We start from the raw sequence: 22981 nt of genomic DNA, 5'->3' as shown, positions 1-22981 counted from the left end.
GTGGGCTGAATCTCCTGCTGCAGTGTGACAAGGCAGAAAACTAACTGACACTTTTAGCTTTTCCAAAATTCTCCAATACCTTTCCCTTTTAAGCTTCTTCCTTTCCCTAACAGCCACAGCAGCAAGAAAATTCAAGATTTTTACATTTCACCGCTGGCCAGCTGAGCCTAAAGTAACAGCAAAACAAACCAAACCAGAAACAGGTTGCAAACTAAGGATAGCGAACAGCTGGCCTGTGGTCCATGGAAGCTTGGCTCATTGCATGTTGTTAATGACTTTCTTTTCACTTCCACATGCTACACTGCACTGAAAGCCTGCTAAGGTATTTTAATGCAAGCAACTACTAAGGGTGCAGTTCCAAAGGAGCTAAACTTCTCTAGGTCAGGGCTGCTATGGTCCTGCTCTTCCTCCCTCCTTGTGTGTGCACTCCTGTTCTCTTCTTTATGCCAGATCATGCTACTGCATGGTGAACAGGTTTAAGGGTACTAAACAAAACAAACATTTCTACAAGAAAATCACTTTTCTGTATAGTTAGTTTTTGCCTCATCCTCTTCAAGTGACATTTTACAAAGTGTGTAAGCTGATCTAACAGCTTGCTGCTGTGGAAGGGGATGGCTCCCCCTCCTCTTCTCTTGACTGGGCAGTCCTGATGTCTCCCTTGTTTCAGCTCTGGTACTCATCTAAGCCCCAGTGGGCCAGTTGAACTCACTTAGCTGGCTAAAAATTTGAGTTAGTTTCTGCCGGCTCAGTGGTTTAGGAAGCAGCCAGGATTGGAGAGGAGGTCAATGGGAAGGAACAACCAAGGTAGAGTCTCCCACCTTGAAGATATTCAAAAGCTGCCTGGACACAGTCCTGGGCAGCCTGCACTAGGTGGCCCTGTTTGAGCAGGGGGGTTGGACCAGATGACCTGCAGAGGTCCCTTCCCACCTCAACCATTCTGTGATTCTGTGAACCTCACTACTCTTGTGAAATCTCATCTATAGTTGTCACCAGGATATTTCACCTTTTTTTTTTTTCTAACAGATGAGGAAACAGTCCCCAAAACATACATGGTCTTTGTCATCATTTACATGCCAAGCATGTAAGATACTCAGAGACTGCAACAGTAGCATTTCATACCCTGCTGACATTACTGTGTAAACAAACATGCATACACAAAGCACTGAAAAATCCTATTCTGCATCTTCAGCAAGAGGCAGTCACATTGGGAAGCTACTCAGGAAGCCCTGAATGAGAGCACTGAACGGGTCTGGCAGGGAGAGAGCCGTGCCTTGGTTTACATTCTGTTCCCATTCGTCAGTTAATTAGTAACTCACTTTTTGAAAATGAAAGATTACACATCCTGAACAAATACAAACGTTTGATCTCAGGCTCATCAAGGAATACTTCAGCAGCTGCTAGGGAAAAGCAAACGTTCTGTCACGTACATCCAGACTGAGATAATGCGAAACAGAAGATGAAGAATACGGAGAGAATGTACCAATGCTTCCACACACAGTCGTGGGGAGCACAGCAGACGAGGAAAAAGTACCAAACAGCAGACAACAACCTAGTGAGCCTAACTAAAACCTGATGGGATGCCTCCTGACTGCAACGTCAACCTAAGAGGTGCAACTTTCCCCACAAAACAAGAGAAGAGTGAAGCCTGGTGCTATATATCGAAAGCAGTTTCTATTTCTGTCCCACGTGAACTGTCTCTTTTGGAGCACCAGGCACTCAGCTGTGGCCATGCCTGACCCACCCTGAAGGTTATGGGGTCATCAAGGAGAAGGCAGCAGCCAGCCAGATCACACCAGCAGGAGAAGGAGACCTAGCTGCGCGAGAGGTTTTTACAAGATCAGGTAGGAGTCCTGGTGCTGAAGGGGCTGTGAAGGGATCACGAAGCTTTGGGAAAACTGCTAGAAGATTTTAGTCAGTCAAACTAAAGTTTTCTCATTTTATTGAAGGAGCCACCCCAAAGAAATGAGAACTGCATTTGCAGTAGATTAAGTAGAAATGAGCTGACAAGTGAAGCACATACCAGCCAAAAAAAGGAATACATGTATTTTTTAAAGAAATTCCTAACATTTTCTCATTTTTTGGCTATGTCCAGGACACAAACACCCACTGTGAGGTAAATCTGAACATCTAGAAAATACTAATTTCGCCTTAGAACAAAATTAATTTTAAGGAGGAATTAATGTAATGTCTAGTAAATAATCTTTTTTTCTGATGTGGAGAGGTATCTTAACAAAAAAACCCAATCCCATTCATCTTTTTTGGTTACAGCATTGGACAAATTCTCATCCTCTGCATATTCACTGACTGCACCATTAGTTTTTTGGGCTTTTGTTTTTCTTACAGAGTTCTCCCTGCTGGACTCTCTTATCAAGTCTATCTCATCAGTAGCTCTTCCACTTCTACAATTTCTGCCCCTGCTTATTCTCTTTCCAGCTATTTTTATACTTGAAAATAAAAGTGGTAATAGTGGTAGATTATGTATAACATTACACAATTGTTATCTGTCCTAGGAAATAAAAGTATTCTATTTCATGCATTGTAAAGTTTAGAAGAGTTCTAAAAACATGGTCTAGTATACAACACAAATATACTGGATGGAATTAAGAAAGCATGGACTAAAAATACAAGTGTAAAAGACTCATTGTCATCACTTTAACAGCACATCTCATTGGGACCACTGGGTGAAGTAAACAGCAGAAGTCAGTAGTAAACAAATGGGCAGTATTACTAGCTCCAAAAACCACGCAAATGTTAAAACCTCCAAAATCATCAAAAAGTATTAAAGTAATGAGACTTTAAGAAAATGCACTGGTCTTTGATCTGTCTTCTGAAATTGAAGTAGAGAACTGGTCACCCTTCAATGAACATCAAGTTACTGGGGGTTAAAAATTCAGTTGTACAGGCAGAGTACTCCATGGCAAGCATTCAAAAATCTCAAAATGGGCCCAATCTGTTCTGCCTCATCACCAGGACTGAATTTAAAATAATTTTATTGAAAAACGAGCGTTCATACTTTCAATTTGCCTGCTGTTCAGCAAGCCTTAAGGATGCATCCAAGATGTTTTTTCCAGGGTTTTCTTCACAGCTATGACAACCACAGGGGTATGATACCCTTGAAACAGAGCTCCACAGTCACTTAGAGCTGAAGCATTCAGAAAAACAGCAATTATTACAAAGCCACTAAAGATGGTAACATTGCAAATTTCCAAAATATACATGCAAACATGGAAGATGAGTTTGACGCTGGCTTGTTCAAGATGTAGCAGAAGTGTCACTTCTTAGATTGAAACTATGTCACAGGCCATCTCGTATGACACAGGCCGTCAAATTTAACCTAGCTACCATTATAGTGAGTCCAATAATTTGTGTTAAGTGAAGTACATCTCTTAACAACTCGATGGTATTGACTAGAGGTCTTTAGGGGAAACAGAAATCTCTATTTCCTTCAATAGTTTGCTCCGATAGCATTATGTCTTCCAACTAAAAGTTCTTGGTACGTCTGTGCTCAAGAATTCAAAGAGCTCTTCATATAACCCAGTTCATTAAAGCTGAAAGATATTTATTTGTATTGGTAACAAGCAATTCAGTATTCAGTACTTTGAGAAGCTAAGCAGGCAGAACTCTCTAAGACTTTCAGACTAAGCAGTAGAGAAGATGTCTTTATTCATTTTGGTGGGTTTTTTGAGCACCCTCTTCCACTTAGCTCTAACTTCCTCTCTTTATCCCATTTCTGTGGCCTTTAGACATTCACTGCCCCATTTCCCTGCGCTTTCTTAGTTTTCCGCTCCGTTCCACCTATTTTTGCTTATATAGCCTCCTATCTTTGAATTTTTCCTTTTTCTGTCTCCCACCCCTGTTACCTTGAATTTTCTTAGTGATACAAATAGAACTACTACCTGGACTTCCTTTCTGTTTCTTTATATCACTCACATTCAACTCATTCCTCAGCTTCACACTGCCTAAAGTCCATCCTAAGTCCTGAGAACAGGTTGTCTCCAGTCCCACAGTAAGGTAAAAAATACCAGGATTCATTACCATTAAGGACAAACTCAGGTTTGCTTGAGAAAGCCACTAGAAAGTGGTGACCATTTTAATTAAAAACTGCTTGTAGCTAAAGGCTACTGAAAAAAACAAAGAATAGTGGCCATTAAGAAAAGAGAAATTTATAGTTATAGTCAGATACTGGGAAACAGAAAATAAAAAAAGAAATTATTCAGGAAAAAAATATTCTAAAAACCATTACATTTCTACTAAAGAGGTTGGCGAACCCGAATGCAAAAGCTAACAAAACATGTGGCAGGCTAGACTGCAGTGGTACTTTAGGAATGTTTCCTTTTTTTACTGTTTGCCAAAAGAAAAATGAAAGACCAGCAGTTGCTACCACAATACTGCTTCATGACCAAATGAGATATGCCTTGTTAATCAGACACTTGAAATACACACTAATTAGTGTACCAGTATGAAATGTTTATTTTAATCTGAAGTTGCTCAGATGAAGTACGTGGGGAAAAAATTTAAACTCATTAAAATCACAAGCTAAACCAATCTAAAGAATGAAAACTCCCTACAGAGTATAGGAAAAGAGCAAGTGACTTGGCAAGCTGCTGTGTCAAGTCTTGGCTTATTTGAAAAAGCAAGATAATATACTTATGTAGGGTTGTAACCACACTGGTATCTCCCACTGGATGCAAGTAGAGAGATATATTACAAAAGACAAGTCCAATCTAAAAGGTAGACTATAGTGCTGGAGATGCCATTGGGAACCTGTTTTTCTTTTTTTTTTTCCCCATTTCTGTTTCTTTTTTTGGTCAAGGCATGTGGTCAGCTGTGGTTCTTCTGCCACAATATGGTGACAAATCTGGTATACAGCTTTTTTATTAGATATTCTCACACAACAAATTCCACCACTTTCCCACAAAGAAACTATTCCAGAGTCTCATTCAGACAGTTTTCCATTAAAAAACCTAGAAATTATAAAATCTATATTTTAGAATGAACATGAGAAAAATTATTTTCATAAACACAGAAGCAGACAGATCCTGAAGTCAAACTATGTCAGGCCTCATAGCTGACACATGCCTCCATTGAAATCACAGGGTTTCAGTGACTAGTCCACCCTAATTACCATACAATAAAAAGGAGATTATTTATTTAAGTTTTATAGCATATGGCTATCTTGCACTTATTTAATTTGAAACTTTAAAATGTGGATAATTCAGTTTAAATTAAAGGTACAGCAGTTCTGTCTCCTATTTTTATAAGAAGAATAATGGTATCAAATAAATCTGCTGTGAGGGAAATTGTAGAAAAACAAGCAAAATCAAACCAATCACACAGGAACAAGAAAGAAAAGGGGATTTTTTTTTTAATTAGTCCATTAAGAGATCTAATTTTGTCATTAATTAATTAATTCCAGTGCCTGACAACCAGTTGATGTGTTTTCTGTTTGTTTGCTAATGATTCAGTTTTCTCTGTTTATTTAGGTGATGGCAAATAATGCTTCAGTCCGGTCCTGCCACCCTCCTTATCAAACACAAGCAGTCAGTAGCACCTCTCTTCCCCCAAAAGTGGAATTCCTTTGATATTTAGGAAGGGGGTGAGCAGAAATTTGTGAATCCTGTCCAGTATGTGAATCTATTTTGTGACCCACTGGTTGGCACGTGGCTTTTAGAGGATTATTTTCTTTTGCTCTCAGCTCGTATGAAATCTTTGCACAAGTGATGTGGGTTCAGTATGCAACAACCACCCCATCATGCAATGACAAAACATTTTTCTTTTCTTTTTAAGAACCCTGTGGAAAATTACATAACTAAAACCAATGATGAACATTCTTTAAACTTCAAATTGAAGCAAGATTAGGAAATTCTAGCTACATGATGGCCCAAGCACTTAATTCTACCCATTTGTGCACATGCTATGATACAATCTTTATGTAATTTTATGCGGGTTTTTTTTCCTCACAGAAAAATGTCGTGTTCGGAGCACTGAATGGGTACACTTGGGATCAAAATAATGCTGCACATAATCTGGAATTTCCTAATTTCTAGGTGCTTGATTTTGCAGGCGCAATAACACTTTTTCATTTAGATGTCTTAAATATATAATTATTCAGATGGCTTAAATGTCCTTTTTGCTTACAAAGTCTTTTTTCTGTTTACGTATCATACTCTAGCCTAAATAAATGCTAAGACAAAGGCCAAGCTGGCTGGTAGCCCAGAATGCAGTTGTTACCGAATTGACAGGGACCACCTTAAATTCATTGAAATGTCTAAATATTGTGTTTGAGTTATAACTAAATTTTAAAAGGCAATCTTTACTGAAAGAAAAATGGAGTGACTTTAGAACAGCGTAAACAAGTTGCTGGATGAAATGAGAATTGAATGGATTACGTCTGTCGAAGTATGTTCTGACTTACCACAGCTCTCCATTACTGTAAAACACCAAACACTTAAGGACAGGAAGTATCCTCATGTTACCATGTAAATAACTAATGGGCTTAGGTTATGTTAACAACTAACTCAGAAACTTGCAATAAAAAAACCCCACCAACCAAAAATATGGCTAAGAGTGCCTGAACCTTTTCCCCAAAAGTAACTAATTCTGGTAATTCTTAAGGTGACTTTTCCTTTTTCCTTAGAGAATCTTACACAGAGTCTGATAAAATGTATGGTAAACGTGAACACAGTACAATTTAAAGATGGCCTGCGAAGGCAAAGAAAAACGGTACTTTTTCCAATCTACTGAAGATCTGAAAGGTGCAAGGTTTGGTTTAAAGTTTTCTTCTACTTGTTTTCTTTTTGCTTTTAAAACTCTTGGAGTATCAAAGTCTTGTCTTGCTTTTATACATAAGAGTGTTGAAGGACAAGAAGACTAGAATGGAAGTCCCCCTCAGTTCCCATCTGGAGCAGCAGGGTGATGAGTGATTAACATCGAGATTTTTTTTTTTTCTCCTGGATTTTCGCCAGAAGCTTGAATTAAATGTTTTAAGAACAGCCAAACAAAATGGGAGTTTTACACAGTCTGATTAAAAATCCCTTTCCCCTCTCAAATGCCAGTTTCTTGTGACAGATGATGGCTAGAGATGATGGCTTCATCCCTCTGCTTTTCCAGCTACCCATAATCTTCTAGTAAAAATAGGATAGACAAGACCTGATACATACATAAAATTAAGCAAAACCTTTGCAGAAACCTTACATCTGACTTTACAACCAAAGCAAGCTCTTCAGGCTTTCCTAATATGTCTTAAAAATATATAAAAGGCAACATAGTTTTGTCTCCTTTTTGGGTCACTCTTTAGATCTAATCAGGGTTTTACTATGGCAAGATAGGCAAATCCCAGTGACAAGAACATGCCATACGAAAATCACAAGATGTGCCGAAATTTAAAATTTACTAATGCTGACATTCTGGCCTTAGTAGATATTAAAAAAATTACAAGAGTGTGGGGTGAAGGTATTATACCTGGTCATGGCTGGCTTCAATGGAGCTTCCGATACCTTGGAAAGTCATCTGCACAGGAGACAGTGTCAAACAGGTCATACACTCTTTGCCATTTTGTCTATCACTGTAGTGTACCTATAACAGAATAACATACGTAATCTGCTAAACACCAGGTTTGTACAAGGGAGTCATGCTAAAATACTGTCCCTTTTCAACAAGTTTGTAAGAAGAATTCCAAACATTTACATTGAATTCATCTTTAATATAAAACAAGGAGTGGGTAAAATATTCTAGGTAGTCACAGACTGAACTGGGGCCAAATTTTCTGTGATATGCCTGTTGGATAGTTTTTAAAATGCTGTGTTCTTCACTCTCTGAGACCTTTGAGACTGAATTTAAGATGTTGTATCTATCCAATTATAAGACTCTAGTTACAAGTTATAGTTTCCAGCCTAGATGTCGTTTTTAACAGCATTTTGTAGCTTAAGTTATAAAACGTCCATGTAAATCATTATACCTCCAAAAACTTGGCAATAATAGTTTTAATTTTTCGATGTAATGCCATTTCTACTAAAATCCACTAGCTTTTTTGACATGGCTACGTAATGTTGTATATTGAATTTGATTTTGTAATTAAATCAAAATGACAGATAAGATGGAGAAGAATTCACATTCTTCTTGAGATGTCTAGGCTATCCTTTTCTAAGAGTAACTCATTCCCTACTGATGTCGAGAAGTGCATGTTGAACCTGAATCTTGCATGAGATACAGGGGAAGATAGTGCTCCTACTTGAATTATTCTCATCTTCAAGTTCCCTTCAGATAGTTCTTAAATCCCCTAAAGAAAGGATGGATTTTAATATGTTGAGACAAAATTAAGTTAAATGTTGCCAGTGTTCCATTATTAAGAACAGGTTGCCACTCATGCTGAATTGTTGAAATATTACAGTTCTCTGCGTAGCTCCTGGCTTCTAGACAGGCAGATCAAGCACTTTGTTCTACAGGAGAGGTGGAATTTAGTTTATGGTGGTAATTTACATTGGCTATGTGACCCCTGTCAGAAATGGAAAGAGAGATCAGCTCTGCTGGAGACAGACCTTTTATGTTAGGATCTATTTACAGCTGTATGGCTCTCAGGCAAAAGTTACATGATAAAGCCTCATCTTGACATTTAGGCTACAAAATTAAACTTTATTATTTCTGGAGACAACTAGGAACCATATTAGAGTTATTCCTGTGGAAATGATTTAGTGATGTATACGATACTTAATTGTGCACCGTGCGAATTAAATCCCCTGCGCCTAACTCTTCTTTGCCACAGGTGCAAATTGGGAATACTTCAGCTGAAGCAAAAACAGCGCAAAACTGGCTTAGTGAGAGGAAAACCAAGTCGGTGCTATATTTCAGAATTACTTTACTGACAACACATCAAAACAGTTTTGCTGTGGCCAAAAGTAAGATACAGAACACAAAATTCTTGTACTGTGTATAGAAATACTGATTTCACTCAGCCCTTCTTAAAGCTTTCTGGATTATCCGTGTCTCTCTTCCTCTCTCAACCCCCACAATATGTGCCTACTAAATTGCTTGTGGCTCTCTGCCAGAAAAGCCATACTACTTACTTAGAAACCACAAGAGGCCCCTTCGCATATACAATGGTTTAACTTTGATTAATCGAAAGAGGTATGAAATTTGGCTTGCAAATATAAACTGAAGTTCTTTAAATGTCAGGGACTACTGTTATGACAAGGACTTATCAAGCTTCCACAACTGTGGTATCTCGTCGCAAGCTAGATATTCTGCTGAGTACGTGTTGTGGGAATGCGATGTGGAGAAATGGGGCAGAACAGCTCAAGAGGATGACTCTGTACCGCAAATATGACAAGGCAAAAGGGGCAAAATCTGGTGACCGAGAAAAGTACGTGTCTTAGAGCACACCTAGAGAAATGGAAAAATGGCACTTTCTGAACTGCATAGCATGTTTGTAGGCTTATTTTTAATGAGAATAGCATGAATAATGTTACACTTCACTAATGTCCACTGGAATAAAGCAAGGTTAACAAGCTGAAAGAACAGGAGATATCCAGAGGAAAAATTATTATTAGTATTACATGACACTATTATCTGCAGTAGCAGATTTGATCCACGCCCCCTTTAGAGTTTCACATTGAAATTGCAATAAATTCAAAATTTTGGTATCTTTTTAGGCTTAACATTCCCGAAGGAATTTCGTGATGCACTTTTGGCCTCATCTGAATGTATCAAGGCCATTACTTTGTAATTTCTTAGACAACAGTCCTCTAATTATCTCTTGCCCTGTTGAAGCTCTTCAGCTGAACCAAAATAAACACTTTCTATGTTAATGATATGAATAGTGATATAAAAACCAGAAGACTGGACTTTGACTGGGGGACAGAATAAAACTTTGTCCTTTCATCAAATCTCTCTAGTCTACAGATTTGTGCAGTCAGCAGAAACATTCAGATTTCTTCTACATTTGGCATGCGTATGTGCAATTTCCCAGTAATCCTGTTTTGTTATTTATCAGTCCAGCTGCTACATTCTCAAACTCTCTATTTTATTCCTTTCTTCTTCAAATTTGATCTGTGATCCAAAGTTTGGGGTTTTTTTGTCAACCAAGAGTGCTGTGTATTTACCTATTTGAGCAGAATGTCCAAAAAAGGCACTCAGAGAGAAATGGTAGTAGTTGAATAGTCATCAAACAGTCTGAATAGCAGCAGATGCTTCTAGGTTTTCGGCCAGCAGCATGTTGCAAATATTTCAGTTTCTATGTCCATGCTATTATGACTAAGCATGGGGGAAACCTGAATGTCTATAAAACTGGTTTAAGAATATCGTTATCATATAAGGCAGGGGAACATGAAAGCACAGCAAATACTTGATTCAGTATCTGCGGTCGAGGAGTGGCGACTGAAGGCTGGCCAAGTGCTCCGACGGTGATTATGTGGCCATTATTGAGATTCACGACGACAATAATACTTTTCTAAGTTCCTCAGTGCCTTAAGAGTCAAAAGTGCTTAACTACAGCTCATCTTGGCAATAACTCCGTTAGGCAGGTAAGGACACTTTGTGGACAGACGTTAAATGACTCATCCAAATTCACTCGGCACTGGCAGGAGTGAATGGCAGCGCTGGGACTACAACCCATCATTAGGGCCTCTGGCCTAACCACAATTTGTCATTTTCCTTTTCCATATATTATGGAGGTAAAAATAAGAGAGTTATGAAAATAATTTCTATCTATGTCCAGACCTAATTTTCAGGCTTCAATTTTCTGTAATTAAGGGACACTCACAAATTAGCTCCATGCATTTTAAGGATTAAACAGCAATGAAATTTCACTCATTAAAATTCAGAATGTTTTATTTGGATAACATATAAACATAGATTTTATAGAACAGCATTAGGATCTGGTTAGAAAATAATGGCCAGCATACTGATGTCTGTCGTAAGGGTTGTGCAAGTTTCTGAGTAAAATGCAAGACTCCAGCCTCAGACTACTATGAGCGATGTACACGTAATTCTCCTCCAAGGTACGTCTACACAGCACAAAGCAGTGCCACAACAAGAAGATCCTGGCAGTAACTCTAAATGAGCCTGCTCATTTATTGGAAAAAGCATACAGCACTGCTAGCTTTCCTCCTGGGTAACTACACACGTGGAGTACCTGAGATAAATCATGTATAACCAGCTCAGGAATCCCAAACACAGCACTCCGTTGCCCTGTGCGGGCAGGGCGCAAAACCTCTGTGTGTAAAATGCAAAGTGCATCCCGGGCACCAAAATAATGAAATAAATTCTAGAAGTAATTTTTTCCACAAGCACATGCCATGGATTTACTCATACATGTATGCTTTCGTGTTCGATATTCTCAGGAGATGCAACTGTATATCCTTTTCACAGATTGCTTCAGTCAGGAACAAGCTGTACGGAATGAGTATGTATGGAGGGGTACTACTAACTGGCATATGTATATAGAAATGTATGCGAAGGTCTGAAACCATTTGACAACTATGTTGAAATTTGGCCCTTGTTTTTAATATTTTAAATTACTGAAGAGATGCAAATATTTTGATGGACATTTATAGCTTCACATAAAGGAAGATATAAGATGAATGTTTACAATGTTACAACTGAATGTGGAATGGCATAGCCAAAATTCTCAACCTTCTATGTTATTTTATAAAGGAAAAACTAAATTACACTGTATAAAAATGCATAAGAAATTACAGTTAAGGTCACTTCTATCATAATGCCGCTTCTATCATAAAGCAGGAAATTTCCTATTTCTTTCATATTTATACAAACACCTCTCTTGAATCTAGCTTTACTCTAATACCCTTCGCTATGTTCTGGTAGAAACTGTAAAAATATTGCAGGATTTGTCTTGCAATAAGCCAGACACTGGATCAATACGCAGTTTCAGATAATGGCCATAGTTAATCTGCATAAAGTAGTCTGTAAATACAATGTCCCTAACTTCAAGCACGGGGTAGTCTCCTGGACTTCAGTGGGCGCTTCTGCATGTGAACACCCGTCCTTTTGGATGGACAAGGACTATGGTTTACTGATTCACAACTGAGGAAGGTGGGAGACCTGTTATATTACTACATAGTAGTTAAGTTTAACTATAATATACTAAACTACTGTTAGAAACGAGCGAACTGTGCATTAAGAGACTGAGGGGAACGAAAATAAAGGCTACTATTTTCACACACTGCTGCTTAGATGTTCACAGTTTGAAACACAACTTCTGTCTGGCCAAACACTTTCTTTCTTGAACATTTATTAACTTAAAAAAATAATATGAATTAGCAAAAGAAAGAAGTCATCTGTGACATTGGAGTTCATGTTTCCAAACCAAAAACTACTCTGAGTCAAAGCATCAGCAGGAGTCTTAGAATGCTAGACAGAAATAAACTAGGTAATAAAATGCCATTATGTTCAGCAATGCACAAATCTTCTGGATTGACAAGCCCGGACTATTTTGTTAGAACAAAGGATGGTATTCCTCTAAATCTGCCCCTTAAAGGGAAAGCACCCAATTTAGTCCTGAATTTACAGAATAATTTCCAAGATTTTACATAGGTTGCTCTGGATTTACAGCGACAAGCAAACCAGAATGGGCTCAAAAATCAGATGTTAAAATAGTAATTTTGACTTGGACAAGAGTCTCATGAAATATTTTTCTTCCTTTAGCTTCCTGGTGAAATGCTTGTCTTTTCCTTATTGGTCTTTTATCTTCCTCTTTCTGTTGCTCATCTACTGCTAGTCACGTCATCTACTAAAAAAATATTGAACAATCCTGTTTGTTTGAGCTCAAACTCTGTTTCATGCATATTTATTGGTGAAGAAATACCCCTGGTGTGAAAATACATTAAATATACTTGCTCATTTCAACCATTTTCTCCAAGCCAATATTAGGAGCTTTCACAGTATAGTATTCTAGTACTTAAAAGCGTGAATCCTTGTATTATCCATAGAGCTTTCCTAACAAATAATAGATTAATCTCTTCAGACATGGAGCAGCATGAGAGAGATTCCAAATACCACTTTGAATTCTTACTACCTGCTTTACAATTCCATATATTTTATTTGTGAGAGTAGAACAGGAGTAGAGTAAAAACAGAAAAATAAAATTGGGAAAAAAATCCCGTTGTATGAACGAAGTCTTTTATGAAAAGTTGAAGCATAGGTACAAAAACCAAGACCAAGATGAAAAAAATTGTCCCAGATGAAAAAATAAGATATATAAAAAAAAAAAAAAATTAAAAATCAGAAAAAAAGCGTTGAATCAAACTGTTTCCTGCAATGCTGGAGTTCCTTGATGTAGTGCGATTACTAAATATAGTATTTTACTAATCTCAGCAGGGAGCTGGCTAACTGCATGCCCGTCAGATGTTCTTAATGGTCACCCCCTGTGGAACAAATCTAAGGAGTACATGAAAAACACCCACATTTAAAAAAGCCCCCTTGCTAGATCATTAAGGAAAGATAAAGGCCTGTACATTCGGATGTGATATATAACACAATCATTGTGTCAAGAAAACATATGTTTGATTAGCGCGCCTCAGGTTCATTAATCGCTGTGTCTGCTTCACAGCAGTGGGCAAAGTTTCCACCGTAGCTACTGCACGGAAGGGTAAAGACACTCGATAGCTTAAAGACTGACAGTTCAGCACTAAATCTTGAGCTATTCCAACATGCTCCTCTCTTACAGAGTTTGAATAGCAGCTGTATCGTAGTCTTAAATCTTCATTAAAATACGGTCCTAGGGTTTAGACTAAGAAATAAGTCATTGCTGTACCGTAAATAGGTAACAACAAGCAGACTAAAGGCATTGTCACAGGTTACTGCAGTAGTATTTTATGTTCCTGACTATAGCAAGGCAGACACTTGACATCTATAAAAACATGTGAAATACAAATAAGAGCGAAAAGACTGAATTGATACAGTTCCCAAAGAGAATATGTAAAATATTTGCTAAACGCAAAATAAGTTTATCATCTGAGCCAAAGAAGCTCGTACGTCTTTTTTCAACTTATGTTGAAGAGTACCGTTCTACCCTGTTCACTTCCTCTATTCTATAACTAAGATATGTATTATTTTGTAGACATAGTAGAGAGTAGTGTAACTACAGTGATCTAAAACACTGAATACAATCTGCCCCCAAAAAATGAATATGAAAAACATGATAAAAAAATAATAAATTAATATTCAGAAATTAAAACACTGCAAAGCACCACAAAATAACGTAAGTTATACCTGACGTGGTTTTTGCAGAAACAACGTGTCTGCCTCTGATCCATTCACCCATAATTATTCAGGTAAACACTGTAATTTCAGGGAGAGGAGTTGAAATTAATTTTATAATTCACAGTCAAAGGAAATATGAAAAACTGGCAACCCTGGGATCTCTTGTTTTCATCACACGGCCTAAAAAAAGGAGGGAGGTGAGGGAGTTTGTGTTCTGCTAATAAAGTACACAGAGGATGAGCATGGTATGGAGCATTTGTGGAGGAGCCTGTGTCTCGGGTATCATCCTGAACGACTGACAGTGAAATTGTGAGTATAAAACCGGCTGCCCGAGTTTCCTGAAAAGTCTGATGCTGATACAGACACCGGTTTTGTGCACTAACCTAGATATAGGGCAGTATGCGGAAAGAACCACCCTTCTTTAATTAAAACAAGAAACAAACATTTCACTTCTGAAAATTATCCTGCTTCATTGTGCTCCCAATTCTGAACGAGCCTGAAGGAGACGACAGCCAAGAGAACCTCTGAAAGCCTCGGCTTCAAGTCACAGTGAGAGGAATAAACTGTAACTCGCCTCTTTTCTCCTTCTTCACCTTTTCTTGTTGCTTCTCTTTTAAAGGGTTTTTGCTTGAGAGCCGAGTTCCCATATTATAATTAAAGCTAAACCCCAGTCTGCTACGAATTCACCATCGCACCTTCACATTTTTGCCAGCTGAAACTTCCAGTCTTTCAAAGTTTTGGCTGTATTCCAAGCCAAGGTCCGTAGCTAAGTTATCGAGTCATGTTAGGATTTACTTAGAAAGATTTTGGCAGGGAACACACCCGGTGCGTTTAGTGCTGGCTGCAGTATTTTGAGAGATCCTGACAGCTTTTAAACTTTCTCATACATAAACCCCCCAAATTCTAAAACTCGTTATGAAAATATAATTCACATTATTTCCATCGACCAAGTTACGTGCGGGGATATGTGGGAGGATTTTAATGGTTATTTGCAAGATGCCAAGGAGAAAAGCTAAAATGTTACTAAGGTGACCTCCCACACCCCACCTGGGGACCCACACAACGCCATTAGCCAGTTATTCTCCATTTACCTTCTTTCCTTTTAGAAACTGAAACAAAGAAGAAGCACCTGGCTGTTTCTGGAGGCAAGAAGAGCAAAACTTCAGCAGCACTTGAATAAAGGGCTTTCTTCCTTGTAAGAGGGAGAGAGGTAACAATGGCCAAATAGAAGAAAGCTAGTTTAGACAGATTCCTGGCCAGAAGCGAGGTAGTTGGAGACCTCGTGTCAGAAAATTTACTGCCCATTGTAGCTAGATTTGCATTTGTTTTCCTAATTCTGCATGCTCTTAAATTAATCCAGAAACATTCTTCCAGCAGCAAATATTACCTCCTGCAGTATGCTCTGTGTGGATGAATACGCTAGGTTTCTTTCCTTGTAGAAGCTGATATGAAAATGATTCTTATGGTTATTTTTTTGCAGAATGACTACCACTATTTTAACTTCCTTTGAGGTGATAAATAGGGTAATATGGACTAGATGGTCTATAGTCAGCAGAAACATTTCTGAAATAAATGGAAACTAATAAAACCACTTCTTGTAGATCTACTCTGGGTCCCTGCCATCAACTGTGGTACTGCCTACCTTCTCTCTGAAGTTAGTTGATTAAAAAACCCTATAAAACAGAACACAATGAAGTCCAGGTGCTTTGATTTTTACATGAAGCTCTCTCAAGAACAATTCTTGCTATCAGCTTGTTCTGTTTTATCTCTCCCTCTATTTCACATTCCCAACATGTTTTCTTACTTTTGGCTAGTCATGTATAAATTAGGATTTGGAGACCTTGAAGCCCTTACCTACCTAACATAGCTATTTGATTTCAAGTTGATTTTCGGTGTAGTCGGACACCTGCAAGTTTCTGAGAGCCAAGCAAGGACTCTCAGTTAACAGGTTGCCTGGTGTTGTGCAAATCACAGATGCCACTAAAATTATCAATAAAATCCTGACTGACCCACTGCCTTGCTTGGAGGAAACTTCTTTCCCTGTTAATCTGTATTACCTTTACAACAAAAATAGCAGCTCTCTTGAATAAACGGGGAAGTTTTGTAGCAAATAACCTGATAAAAAAGTGTAAGTTTTCTTCAGAGCACTAAGATGGTAAATTCACACGGATCAAGGGAGTTCTCCTATTTCCTGACTTCTGCCTAGTGGTACACAACTGTAAAGATGCCAGTGAAGTGTAGAAAGCTGTACTGGTTTTGGCTGGGATGGAGCTAATTTTCTTCCTAGCAGCTTGTATGGTGCCATGTTTTGGATTTTTGATCAAAACAGCATTGTTAGCAGTGCTTACACAGAGTCAAGGCCTTTTCTGCCTCTCACACCACCCCACCAGCGAGCAGGCTGGGGGTAGGCAAGAAGTTGGGAGGGGACACAGCCGGGACAGCTCACCCAAACTAACCAAAGAGATATCCCACACCATATGCTCAGCAATAAAAGCTGGGGGAAGATGGAGGAGGGGGGATGTTTGGAGTTACGGCGTTTGTCTTCCCAAGTAACCGTTACATGTGAGGGAGCCCTATTAAACTGTCTTTATCTCAACCCACGAGTTTTCTCACTTTTACGCTTCCTGTTCTCTCTCCCATCCCACTGGGCAGGGTGAGCGAGCGGCTGGGTAGGGCTGAGCTGCCTGCTGGGGTTAACCCGTAACAGTCCTTTCTGGCACCTGATGTGGGATATGAGGGGTTCAAGATAACGACAGATTTGATCAGAGTATGCTAGACCAAATTTATAGCTGTTTAGCTACTAATTGGCAGGCTCCTATGCTCGTCATGGGGCTTGCTTGCTTTGCTGTATATTAGTCTAGTACTTGTCAGTGGCTGCTTTTTGCTTCTGATGTTTCCTGTACTCCTTATCACCCTGTTCTGCTCTGCCTGGGAACATACTGATAACAGCAATGGGCTGGCAAATGGCCAGGGCACTGCTGCTGCTCCTGCGTTGCTGTACTGGGCAGGCTGGAACTCAAGTCCAGGAGACTGTGACTGTGGGTAAGTCCATGCTGGAGCAGACACATCCAGAAGCATATGTGGCCGTGGAGTAGTCCACACCAGAGCAGGTACACCCCGAAGGAACTGTGGCCCATGGGTAAGGTCACACTGGAGCAGGTACTCCCCTAAGGATCAGTGGCCTGTGGATAAGCCCATGCTGGTGAAGGGGCAAGGGGAGGAGTTCATTGTAATATTAAACCCTATGGCCTAGTCCAAAGGGACAAGGAGAGGAGATTGTAATGGATATATCTCTTAACTGTTGTAACCCATGATTTGAGTTGCATTTTACAGGAAGTATTATAAGCAGGAACCACCTAAACCAATGGAGGACAAGTCTGACAAGAAGTGCAGCAGTGACCCAACCTGAGCTGACTTTGGTGCCAAATAACTCCACAAAACACACCACCTCTCCTGTCCTGAGCAACTACCATAACAGATGGAGCCCAACTCATGGACTAAATGAACTCAGTGGACATTTGTGGACTTCTTAAAGGGGTGGCCCAGAGCCTAAGGGAATGATATCTGTGTATATATCAAAGGACAGCAAGGGCGGGGTGGGTAATGAGGATCTATTGGATAGTGTGGGACCTGAGCATGATGCAAATGCTACGGAATAAGAGGTGGAGAATATACACTGGTTTTGGCTGGGATGGAGTTAATTTTCTTCAGAGCAGCTTGTGTGGTGCTATGTTTTGGATTTGTGACCAAAACAGCATTGTTAGCACACCCATGTTTTAGCTATTGTTGAGCAGTGTTTACACAGCATCAAGACCTTTTCTGCTTCTCATGCTGCCCCACCAGTGAGCAGGCTGGGGGTGGGCAAGAAGTTGGGAGGGGACACAGCTGGGACAGCTGACCCCAGCTGACCACAGGGATATTCCACACCATATGGCGTCATGCTCAGCCATAAAAGCTGGGGAAAAGAAGGAGGAAGGGAGTATGTTCAGAGTTACCATGTCTGTCTTCCCAAGTAACCGTTATGCGTGATGGAGCCCTGCTTTCCTGGAGATGGCTGAACACCTGCCTGCTGCTGGGAAGCAGTGAATGAATCCCTTATTTTGCTTTGCTTGCACATGCAGCTTTTGTCTTTATCTCAACCCATGAGTTTTCTCACTCTTGCCCTTCTGATTCTTTCCCTCATCCCACTAGGGGGGAGTGATGGAGCAGCTGTGTGGGGCTTAAGCTGCCCACCGGGGTTAACCCACAACAAAAGTCCGTAGTAATTTGAACATCAGGCAACAGTTTGGTAATTGGTGAAAGTACAAACTTCACATTAGAAAAAAAAAAGTATCCAGAAGAGACAGAAACTGAGATAATGAGGACTTTGTCAACCATTTCTACAGGTACTTATACTCCCTGTGGGTAAGAGACAAACATTGCTGTTGAGATTATTGTACTGGCCACTGAGCATGGCACAGTACAAACACACAGGAAGGTAATACCTTTCTGCAAAAGGCCAGATTTCAATACTTTCAGTGATGACAGAGCACATCATTCCACATATCATTTTACAGAAACCGATGCGACCAATGAGCAGGTACAGTGCTAGTGAACTTGACTACAACCCAAGGCACCAGGACAGGAACCAAAAGCCCAGTTCCACAGCTTGTTTTGCAGAAGCAGGTATTGATAATACATGGCAACACAGTCACTCTTGAGCTATTTCAAGGGGTTTCATGAATACTTATTTTTAAATATAAATTCCCACTGCCCTTTGAGTGTCAACATTAAGGTGAATCAGCCGATCACAGTTCCCTCTGGGCCGGACTGTACACCACTGTTTCAGAACAATTTCACTAATATTTGCAACCTGATCAATCCTGCTGGGAAAGAAGTCTCCAATGCCTTGAGGTGTGTGGGGGGGTCTAGATGCACAGTTATATACAAAGAATTATAGGGGGCTTTGACCCCAAATGTGAGTGAAGCAATATTTGCTTTAACAGCCTTATTTCAAAAGTATTCTCTAACATTATTCTACAAACATTTTCATTTTTTAATATCCTAATTTTTCCTGATTTTTGGAGATAAGATCTTCTTCAAAGAAGCATTTATACAAAAACAGTTTGCTGACATAGCCTTCAAATCTGTTTTACATTAATGATGCCAGGAATCCTGATGTTATAATTTCAAAAGCTTCCTTGAATTATTGTTTAGTTTTTCTAATTTGAATGAGTGGTGAGACTTTTGTACTCCCCAGAACTAGCCCATTTGCTGGGATTCCAGTCCCAAGCTGACAGTGGCCACAAACCTTTCTGCAACCAACACATTCAAGGACAGAACAGTATCATCTGGGTTTACATTCTAGTTTTTAGCACTTGCTACACTCTCCCTCATTGGCTTTAGCTGGAGACTTGCTAAAACATACCTTTTGATCCATTCACCTGCAGGGAATTTTGAAAATACACTCTCTCTGAAAACTAACACTATAATTACAACTATATTCATTAGAATACATTCAGTACATAGAACCCTTCCCCCCAAAACACAGTACAATTTTTCTTTGGGTTTTTTTTCCGCTCAAAAGCAATTTGGGGGAATCTGAGGAAAATCACATCAGCCATTCATGACTCGTAAGAGGTGGTTTGGTTTTTGTCCAGTTTACCACAGCTCAGCTCCATTTCACCCCTAAATAAATGATCACTTGAACACAATCACCACAAAACGATTAAACTTCTAACTACAACTTTTGTAGTGTAGGCTCAGTAGATAACTACTGAGGAAGAGTGGAGGGGAATGACATAGTGGGGGGCCACTTTACACAAAGCAGTGAGTCACAAGAAAGGCTGAAAGAAGCAGAGAAGTTGCTGCTTTCTATCCTGAGAGAGGAATGGAAATGAAAACAACAACAAAAAAATGAAGATCGTCTGTTGTAAAAACTGAGACAGGACATTTGGGATGGGAAGGTAGTCTATAGTCCATCAGAGACCCAGAGACAGGAAATGCCCACTGATTTTCTGGGAAACCACAGAAACTTCATTTTAACGTGCTGCTTCAAAGCCCTCTATTGAGGCTTTCACCTCCATCACAGCATTCTTGTTAGTCTGTTTTCATTTCTTCCCATCGGCCTCCTCAGCAGGGAGATTCTGCTGAGCATGAGATGCGATACTGAGCATTTCTCAGAACGTTTTCACCTTAGTTCTACTCACCAGAACAATAAAAAAAGTCTCATAATTTCCTTTACTGTAGCTATTTGAATCTGGAGTCAATGGGAAATGCTTGGGGTTTTTTCCCTGCTTGTTTTTGTCTCTAACCTTGCAATCCATACCAATGAATTCTTGCAATTTTCAAAGCTAATTCAGAGATTTGTGTTCCGCAAGAGCTCAAAAGACTGGTAAATGTCTTGCTGTAGCCGCCTTCTCCTTCTTATTTATCATGGCTTTTTTTGTGAATGCGACAAGTTTATGGAAAATTTTGAAGTGCAGTCCTGTTGCCCAAATCCATAACTGGTGTGTCACTCTGTTGCCTTCAGAGATACAACAATTTGTACAAGTAAACGATCTGGCCTTAGTTTTCCAGTCCTAAGTTATACTGAAGATCATCAAAAAGAAATACCCTGGTGTGCTGGCAAAGACCGATGAAACTTCAATCGAAAGAAGTCCTGCTTGCTGTGGGAAGAGATAAAGATAGACTGAAAAGGGATAAGATGTTGCTTTTACTGAGGTAAAAAGCAGCTTCAGAGGTAAGGAAGAAGAAGGGAAATAGCTAATGTCAAGACTCCCAGGGAGCTCTTGCAAATTAAGTATGAATATTTCACTGGGTCATGTAATGAACAAGAACTAACGAAAGGAAAGCTGCTTCCACCTAGTGAAGTCCAATGAATTTTAATTTAACTAAGTAAGCAACATTTCTTAATTGTGAAGTGCTTTGGAAAAGAACTTCTGAATTGAAATTGTTATTTCAGCCATCATCAATGAGTTGGCATACTTGGACAGGAAATGTTAATGAAGGAAGATAAAGGCAACTGCATCAAATTTCAAGATGCAAAATTTGTGATGATAATAATTTATATTTCAATTATTTTCTTCAGGCTTAACGCTGAATCTCTCACTACTCATTTTGTATTAAAAATTTCCACTGAACTCAAATCCGATTTTCATGACTGTGTCTAGGAGATTTGCTGCAGAAAGGGTTTCAGGCCCAAACTATTCATCATTAAAAAGACCAAGAACTCTTTAACTATCATGAACACTGTCAACAAGTTCTGACAGCGAACGTAATATTGGTCAAAGAGAAAGAGATCTCAGGTGAAAGCAGGGTTGGGATTCACAAACCTTCGCAAACTCAGGTGGGACGGATGCGAAGGTCACCCACCGTCCTTCACTTGGGAAGCCAGGCGCCAGTTCTGTGGTGCTGCACTCGTTAGCAGCCACAGCTAAATCTGAGAGAGACCAGGAAACGGTCACAGCATGGCCTAAGCTACAACCAGACTCGGCATAGTATGTGAAACAGTCATCGAAGAAGCCAGACTTTCCCCTTTTTTCTCTCCCTGTCGGTGACTACATCCTTCAGCGAAAGCGGTGAGCAGACACCAAGGAAAGTACCATTATCAATCATACCAGAATGACAACCCACAGCGCGTGAGGACATGTCTGCATCAGACCACACAGTACAGGGCAGAAGTCTCAAAGGTGTGACTGACTTCAGGCAATGAGCTCACAGCGTGGGGCAATAGCCCAAATCTGCAAAACACTACGTAGGGTGCCCAGGCTTACAAGTGAACTGGAAGTCAGGTACCTAATCCGCACAGGTGTTTATGAAAATCCCAAGAAGCATCTACCTTTTTAGATGATCTTACACCTCTAAAGGACTTCCTATTAGCACCCATAGTGCCTGTGACAATTTTGAAATGGTATTTAGGTGCTTTTTAAAGTTTGACCTGCTCCAAGAAATTTGCAATTGCATACAGATCAGACCAAAACTGTAGCTCTTTCCTTGAAATTCACCGAGGGTTGAATTTCCCTGAAATTTTCCTCACATATGTATCTCAGTAGTGAGATCCAAGCACTCCTAGACTGATTTCCAAATCCAACCTCCAACAAAGCAAAACGGGTGTTTGTTTTGCTTAAAGCCACTGTAAGGAAAGGTTTGAGCTCAGTGTCAACCCTCGTACAAAGTGTGGAAATTTAGTTTAGGCCCACCTCTGCCGACAATTCAAAACCACGTGCTGAAACGTAGGGGTCACAAGTAAGCCTGAATCTAGAGCGCCCAGCAGGAGTTCTCCTGTGTGTGCAGTCACTCAGAAACATACGCCTTCGCTACTGGCTGGGGAAATGAGAAACATTTAGAAATGCCCAACGATAAAACAGTTAAATCTATCAATGTATAAAATGGAACAGTTAACCACTAAACAAATGTGGGGGGGGGGAGATATAAATTGTGTAACCATTGCAATCAAAGGAATACATCACATAGAAACTACATTCTGTGTGAGGTTTTATTATGTAGCCACTACAGAGAAAAAGTTAAGATCTCTAAGTCCTGCCAATTGCAGCAAGCCAAGTACGGCTGCAGCCACGCACCGGGACTGACTGTGGGCACTCAATCACGGCTTTTTAAATTTTACGATCTTTGCTTCATGGAAACTCCCAGGGGAATTTCCTGCTGGACTACCTGCAACTTGTGTTTTGCCTCAGTAAAAACTGGAGGCTCAAATTATTCATGTGTAAACAGCTTCTCTAAATGTTTCCATTTAAACAAACTCTCTGAATAATTTACTGCACTT

The 22981-nt window shown here is 39.7% G+C and overlaps 1 protein-coding gene across 6 annotated transcripts in view; it reads right to left on the bottom strand.

Moving 5' to 3' along the window:
- Window positions 1-22981, bottom strand: part of STAU2 (staufen double-stranded RNA binding protein 2) — a 178013-nt gene that overhangs the window by 57592 nt on the left and 97440 nt on the right. For 5 of the 6 annotated variants that reach the window (XM_076329542.1, XM_076329539.1, XM_076329543.1 and 2 more), the window contains exon 13: window positions 7462-7575. The exons of the other annotated variant lie outside the window; for it this stretch is intronic. In XM_076329542.1, coding sequence (XP_076185657.1) covers window positions 7462-7575 — 114 coding nt within the window. The remainder of the gene's footprint in view (window positions 1-7461; window positions 7576-22981) is intronic. 6 annotated transcript variants of the gene reach the window in all.

This window comes from Aptenodytes patagonicus, chromosome 2 (genome assembly GCF_965638725.1).
Source record: "Aptenodytes patagonicus chromosome 2, bAptPat1.pri.cur, whole genome shotgun sequence".
NCBI classification, from domain to species: Eukaryota; Metazoa; Chordata; class Aves; order Sphenisciformes; family Spheniscidae; genus Aptenodytes; species Aptenodytes patagonicus.
Note: the sequence above shows the minus strand (reverse complement) of the source record. Positions and strands in the feature narration are given on the sequence as shown.